This window comes from Mustela nivalis, assembly GCF_964662115.1.
Source record: "Mustela nivalis genome assembly, chromosome: X".
Classification (NCBI taxonomy): Eukaryota; Metazoa; Chordata; class Mammalia; order Carnivora; family Mustelidae; genus Mustela; species Mustela nivalis.
In genome coordinates, this window is record NC_139040.1 from 1,486,509 (window position 1) to 1,493,598 (window position 7,090).

At 47.2% G+C, this 7,090-nt stretch overlaps 1 protein-coding gene and 1 long non-coding RNA gene across 2 annotated transcripts in view; both read right to left on the reverse strand.

Annotated features, from left to right (window-relative positions):
• The window catches only part of LOC309856038, a 1,055,650-nt gene that overhangs the window by 128,976 nt on the left and 919,584 nt on the right, over positions 1-7,090 (reverse strand). The window lies entirely within an intron of this gene.
• Positions 4,910-5,522, reverse strand: RENBP (renin binding protein). The gene has a single exon (XM_082716502.1). It carries the CDS (start codon positions 5,279-5,281, stop codon positions 4,925-4,927), a length of 357 nt encoding a protein of 118 aa, XP_082572628.1. The 5' UTR covers positions 5,282-5,522; the 3' UTR covers positions 4,910-4,924.

Sequence of the window (7,090 nt, forward strand, 5' to 3'; positions counted from 1 at the left end):
AACTGAGCTCTCTGTAAAGAACTTTCCAGAAGCCTCACCCAGTGACATCCACTCTCATTTCATTGGCCACTCCTATGTGCAAGGGAGGCTGGGAAATGTAGTTTTGAAACTGGCACATTGCTACCCCCCAAAAACTCAGAGCCTTGGTATAAGAGAAATCGTGAGACAGGTCAAAATGAATGGATAAGAAAAATGCTAGAAAAATACTAACAGAAAAAAGCAGGTAGAGCAATACTACTCTCATGTAAAATAGTACCCAAAGCAAAAAGCTTCCAAAGAGAGAAGTAAAAATATGGAGGATTTGAGTAACACAAGTCATGAGCTCCAAGTAACTGCGTCTTACGATCAGAAAATACAGCTTCTTCTCAGATGTGTGTGAAACATTATCCAGAAGTGATTATGTATTTGTTCACCCAAAGGAAAGCCCCTGACACTGAAAATCATGACTAATGAAATGAATAAAGAGCAAAAAGCCCAGAATAGTTGAATAACCAGGATGAAAAAGTTGTAAGAACTCATAGTAATTTTGGTTAAGAGAAAAGAATGTGAAGAAATGAAAAAATATAAGAAACAAGGTGGGTTGTAATTTCAGATGCAGATACAGTTTTTCTAAAAATTGTAAGAGAACACAATATACATACAGCTTTGTATGAATTCATTGGAAAATGTAGATAAAATGGGTAACTTCCTAGGAAAATATAAATCATAATAATTGGCCAAGAGGTGTAAGATCAATAAAAACCAATATCCATAGAAGAAATGTAAAGATAGTCGAAGATCTATCCTTCAAAACTGCATCAGGCCCACATGGTCTTATGGATAAATTCTATAAACCTAAAAAGAAATAGTTAATCATACTGTCCAAACCCTTCTCTGCATTGGAAAATATGGAAAGCATCCAAATAAATTTTTGAGGCTATTATAATCCTGATTACCAAATTGGACTAAGATAGCATAGTAAAAGCCCTGTGTAGACCAATCTTTCTTATAGAAAGATACTAAATCATATTATCATGTCAAAATAGGGTTTTCCCCAGAATGCAATGATAAATTAATATTGATAGTTATTTTTTTGATAGCTATTTTTAAAATTTATTTGATAGAAGACACAGTGAGAGAGGGAACACAAGTACGGAGAGTGGAAGAGGGAGAAGCAGGCACCCTGCTGAGCAGGGAGCCCGATGTGGGGCTCGATCCCAGGACCCTGGGATCATGACCTGAGCTGAAGGCAGATGCTTAATGACTGAGCCACCCAGAGGCCTCAATGTTGACAGTTATTAATGTAATTCACCTTATTACTGGTTAAAGAGGAAACATGAATGTATTGTCTCAATTGAGGTAGGAACAGCACTTGATGAAATCCAACACCAATTAATGCTATCCTTCCCATTCTTTTGTAAAGGACTCATCCTGATCAACATGAAACAAGAGAGAAATATAAGATAAATATATTGGAAGAGGAAAAAGCCCTAATTATTTAGAGACATTATGCTCATTTGTCCAGAGAATCTAAAAGAAGGACCTGACAAATCATTAGAGCTCATATGGGAGCTTTTCACAATCTCCACTTTCCCAGCAATTAACAATTAACTAACATGCTATATAAAATATTCCTGATCTGATGAGCAACACTATTGAATGCTTTGGACAGAAAATTATTAAAATGTGTAAGACTAATGTGAAGAACAATGTAAAAACTCACTTTAGGACATAAAAGCAGGCCTGAATAAAAGATGACATATATCATCTTCTTGGAGAGAAAGACTCAACTTTGAGAGATGTCAGTTCCCCTGAAATTAATATATGCCTTTTATACAATCCCAATAAAAATACCAAGGAGATTTCAAAGGAGACTGACAAGTGAGTTTATAAATCCATTCTGAAGAGAAATGCACAAGATAGGCCAAACAAATTAAAAGACAGAGCCCACTAGATATCAGAATATATTATAATGTTATAGTAATTGAAACAGTACTGATGCCAGAATCAGCATACCAATTGGTGGAATAACAGAAATTCTAGAAACACACTGAAGAAAATTTGGCAATTTAGTAACCATCCATCCATCCACCCATCCACCCATTCATTCATTTGACAAACAGTGATTGTCTACAATGCATCAGATACTGTTTCAGGGGTGAGTTAAAAAAAAAGCCTCTGTTCTCATGGAAATGTGGAGTTTACATTCTACATAATGAATTTAGCATTTCAGTTAATAGGGGAAAGGATAGTGTTGGGACAACTGGCAATCCACAGAAGGAAAACAGAGCGATAGACTTTAAATAGATATCATAGATGAAAAGAGAGTCTTAACTGACTAGAAAAATCTAAACATGAAAAAAGCTATGAAAAATAAACTATAAAAACTAGTTTATGGAAAGGAAACTAGAGCAGTGTATCTTTCTACTGTTTAGATAAAGAAGATGCCATTAAGTAAGGCACAAAATGCAGACACCATAGAAGAAAAACACAATACATTTTACAGCATAAAGAGGAAAGATGCAACTTTTGCATCACCATAATTAAGTTAAAAATAAGTGGAAGAAAGCATATACAACATGTATTAAGCTGAAGGATTAATTTCAAGCATATAAAACACCCTACAAGTCAACAGGAAAAATGGCAAAGAATAAGAACAAGTAGTTTGCGGAAGTGTCGATGAAAAGGTACTCAACCTGACTACACCAGTAATCATGAAAAATACTAGTGATAACAAGGAGATACCATTTTTGCCCATCAGTTTTGCCTAGGGTGGGGGTCAACGGGAACTCTTGTACCTACTTGGTACAGACTCTCTTGGAGTGAATTTGGCAGTATTTTTTTAAATGCTCATACTCTTCAAAACCACTTCTGGGTATCTGTCAGGGAGACTGTTCTTTGTCTCGGCCCAGGGCTGTTATTTTTGGGTGCTGAGGGGCTCAGCTAGACCATTTAGGAGCCTACCCTGGGAGGTAGGTGTGGCGGTCATGTGAGTAGGAGTTCACCAATGGGATGCAAGAGTGGTGATGGGTTCAACTTCTGCCTCACCTGCTCAAAACGCAAGTGCTCACCTCGGGTGTGCACCATTCTCCTGCTTGCACTCCACAGGACCCAAGCACAGACATGCCTGTGTGGGAGCTTACCCTGAAGTCAAGGCAACACCCTCGAGCTGAGCTCCTGGGCAGGGTTCCTGGACCACCGCTCAGCCGCATGCCGCCCTGAGTGGTCACCATGAGGCTAACGCAGAGAGCAAGAGGAAGAGCTGTGAAGCTTGTATAGTAATTCAACATCACCACGATACCTTTAAAGAAATGATTTATTTCTTCACTTTATATATAGAGAGGGCACGCATGGGGAGCCATGTGTGAGCGGGGAGAGGGGCAGAGGGCGAGGGAGAGAAGCAGACTCCACACCGAGCACACAGCCTGTCAGGGGTCTTGATCTCAAGACCCTGAGATCATGACCTGAGCTGAAATCAAGAGTCAGTTGCTCAACTGACCCAGCCACCCAGGCACCACTCATCTCTTTATTGCATTTCACAAAAGCCTTTGTCCGAGATGGATTGGGGCCGTGGATATAAACTGGTCTTTCACCACAAACAGTGTGCGAGGCACCGCACTAGGGGAGAGAGGAGAGCCAAGATGTGAGGAGCTGGGGTGTCGGAGTGAGTGTGCAATGGAGCTGCCCCTTCCACTTGGACGCTCGGCTCAGACTCCCATGAGCGACCTTCAGTCTTCTCTAAGCCACCGGCTGCATTATTGCTGGTCTCTTGATCGAAGCCAACTAGCCCTCCGTGACTCAGCATCGTTCCACAGCAGGGCTCTGGCTCTGTGATGGGGCAAGAGTGTCCACGCAGCACTGTTTCCTCGAGTGAAACCTGCCGGATGCCTAGATGCGCACCAAGGAGGGGAAGCAGGGAGCAAATGTAGCTGTAATTAAAGCCTCTCCCCCAGGCGCACTGACTGATGCGTGAAGCGAAGAATAAACATGGAGTAGGAGACACTCTCCAGTGTGTGTGAATCCAAACGTGCAGGAAGTGCCTGCGAGCTTCTCATTTTGCCAGGATGAAACAAAGCAGAACCTCCATGAGGGATAACCTCCCAAGCTGTTTACAACCATTTCTTTGGTCAGTCATCTCTGATCTTGAAATAATAAATGTGAGCACATGAAGAAAAGAACCAAGTTTTAGAGAAAAGCAAGGTTCTTAAAACATTCGATTTCAACCAAACAAACTTCAAACACGACTTTATAAAATGCTTTAGGGAAAGAACTGCTGAAAATTTTAAAAGAAATCTTTGTCACAAGGATGGCTATAGCAATATATATATTGTTTAGATTTGACCAAACTGTTAATCCTAGGTACAGTGTGGGAACCCAAGTAGCCAGCTGCCGGCAACGGAGACCATGGCTCCTGCAGCAGCGGGTGCGCCCTGGAAACTGCGGGGTGAGAGTGGATAAGGAAATTATAGTAACAAGTGCATCGGGAGAGAGACTTCAGAATTCTTACTGCACTTCAGAAGCTCATTCCCTGATAGTGAGAATTGGGCAAATACATCTTCCACATTTTTCCGTAGCCAGATTGGTGCTGTGGAACTTCTTGAAGTTCATCCTCTAGGCACCTGCCCTCTCCTGCCTTCTCCAACCAGGAGTCCCGCCACCACCACCCAAGTGACTGGAGCACACAGAGGCCCGGAAGAACGTGGGTCTGGCTGGGTCTCCTGCTCTTGAACACGCCAGAGCCGCCGGCCCCTTCCCTCCTGCTCTTGGCCCCCCTGGGCTCCCCTGGCCCTGCACCTTTCCCAGGGGTGTGGGCTTCTGGCCCCAAGCCGAGCTCCCCACCCCCACCCCCACCGGGTCTCCCCGCCTGTAAAGGGGGACACCAAGGCCCAGCTGGGGGTGTGCATGTGTAGGCTATGGAGGTGCCTCAGGGCCTGGGGAGTGGGGGTCACCCTGATCCCCGGCTCCCAGGGCCCATCTGGCAGGTGAGGGTCAGCCTCCTGTCCCCTGGGCGTCCCCCCCAGCCCCCCACCTGGACGTGCCGCAGAATCCTCTGGACACACCAGTCCCCCAGCTCCGCGTAGTTGCCCGCCAGCTCCTCGTCCGCCTCCCCGAGCTGGTCCACGAGGTTGAGCAGCATCATGGGCACCGCCATGGACTCGGAGGCCGGGGCCCCGGGGAGGTGCGGACGGCCCAGCCCCGACGGGTCCTCCCGCACCCAGCACGCGATCTGCTCCATCATCTCCACCGCTTCCTTCTGGGTGGAGAGAAGGGAGGCGAGGGGAGGCCAGGGCCGAGGCGGCATCCCGTGCGGTCTGACCTGGGCGGGGAGAGCTTCGTCCTCCCGCCGGCTCCTAGGACCACTTCACCAAGGGCCGACTCTGGGCCCCAGGCCTGGGCTGGGGGTTGGGGGCTGGGGGCCGGTGTAGATCTGTCCCACCCTGCCTCGGGGCGGGGTGTGTGTGTGTCTCCCAGTTTGTGGGTTGGGTCTGAGAGCCCAAGGGGCTCCAGGGAGGAGTGAGAACTCCCTTTCTGCAGGGGCAGGTGTGGAGGTTGAGGTGTGAAATCAACAGGACCTGCAGACAGGGGAGGGGGTTAATTTGCTAATATTGAGCTTGTGTGTTTAGTTTTGTCATTTTTCTAACTGAAGTGTAACCTGTGTCCCGAAAATATGCAGATCCTAGGAGCCTGGCTTGGTGAGTGTAGGTCCCACTTGTAACATTCTGACTATGTGTCTGTTCCTAAGGGTGAGGGGCATTTCAGTTGCCTTTGGAGCTTGGTACACAGCAGGTGGTCAATAAACGCTTATTGAATGAAGGTAAGAAAAGGGGTGAGGCAGTGCAAGGATTTTCTGTTCTGTCTTTCCTGAAAAGAAAAACTGGGGACCGTGTTTTTTATTATCTGTTTTACAGATCTTTTAATCTTTTAATCAAAGCAATGATAGTGCTCTATGGAAAGAAATTCGAAGGGCTAACTGGTGTATCAATCCCACTAATAAGTACACAAATCCACGAGAGGTCCAGGTACCCTCACCTCTGTGTCTCCCCAAATTCATATATTAAAATCCTAACCCCTGATATGAGGGCATCAAGATGTGGGGCCTTTAGGAGGTATTAGGTCGGGAGGGCAGAGCCCAGGGGGTGGGATTAGCACCCAGGCATCTCTCAGCTTTCTGTCCTGTGAGGACACAGCAACCTGGCTGTCATCTGAACCAAGAGGCCGGTCCTTGCTGGACGCTGGCTTGGCCAGCATCTGGTCTTGGACTTCCTAGCCTCTGTAACTGTGAGGTATTGTCTGTTGTCACAGCAGCCTGAACAGATTAGGACAATGTCAGTGGCCACCCCCCACCTAGGTGGGACACGAGCTGGAGAGAAGTGGGCGGGAGCCTGAGCTAGGGCAATGAGGGAGGTCCAGATGCTGGCCCGGGAGGTGGGGGTCTGGAGACTGTCAACTCCCGGGTACACAAAAGACTTCTTGGGGGCGCTCAGAGGAGGGTGGCGGGGGAAAAGCAACAGGACTCCAGAAAGGGGGGGGGGCGCTAAGAGAGGGGCAGAAAGGAACAGTTTCAAACCCCTACTAGAAGCGCACAGGTCCCCTAGAGAGAAGCCCTCAGCTGTCCCCTCCCCTCTGGGCCCAGTATCGGAGGTCCAAACAGACCTGTGGCCTTGGCTTTGCCACAACTGGAGCTTGCCTGAATAGAGCTTTCACGTGTTTTATGGAAAAACAGGCAGAGTTCTCAGTGACAAGAACATCATGAAACCAGCAAAGCCAACGAATGGTTCTTTCCACATAGCTGGCTGGCGAGCAGGCGGCCGGGCAGGCAGTAGCGTGGGGTGGTCCCACACCGCCTGCTTAGAAGCTGCATCTGGGGTTGCAAAATAACAGGCAGGCTGATGAGGATTGGGCCTTGGAGCCAAGACAACACAGGCCTTTCCAAAATCCTGTTCCTCGCTGTTGTAGCACATCATGGCCTGTGGGGTCCCAACCCAACACGCCTGGGGACCCTCTGGGCTTGTCCTTCTGGGACTGGGCAGCTGGCTGAGCAGCTGAGCCTCGTTTGTATCTGGGAGGGTCAGGAAGCCAGAGGCCTGTCCTCACTGCCTGCCTTTTTGAG

Bases quoted from the DNA above. Each gene is read 5' to 3' on its own strand.
- RENBP (XM_082716502.1), bottom strand. From the start codon at position 5,281: ATGCCGCCTCGGCCCTGGCCTCCCCTCGCCTCCCTTCTCTCCACCCAG.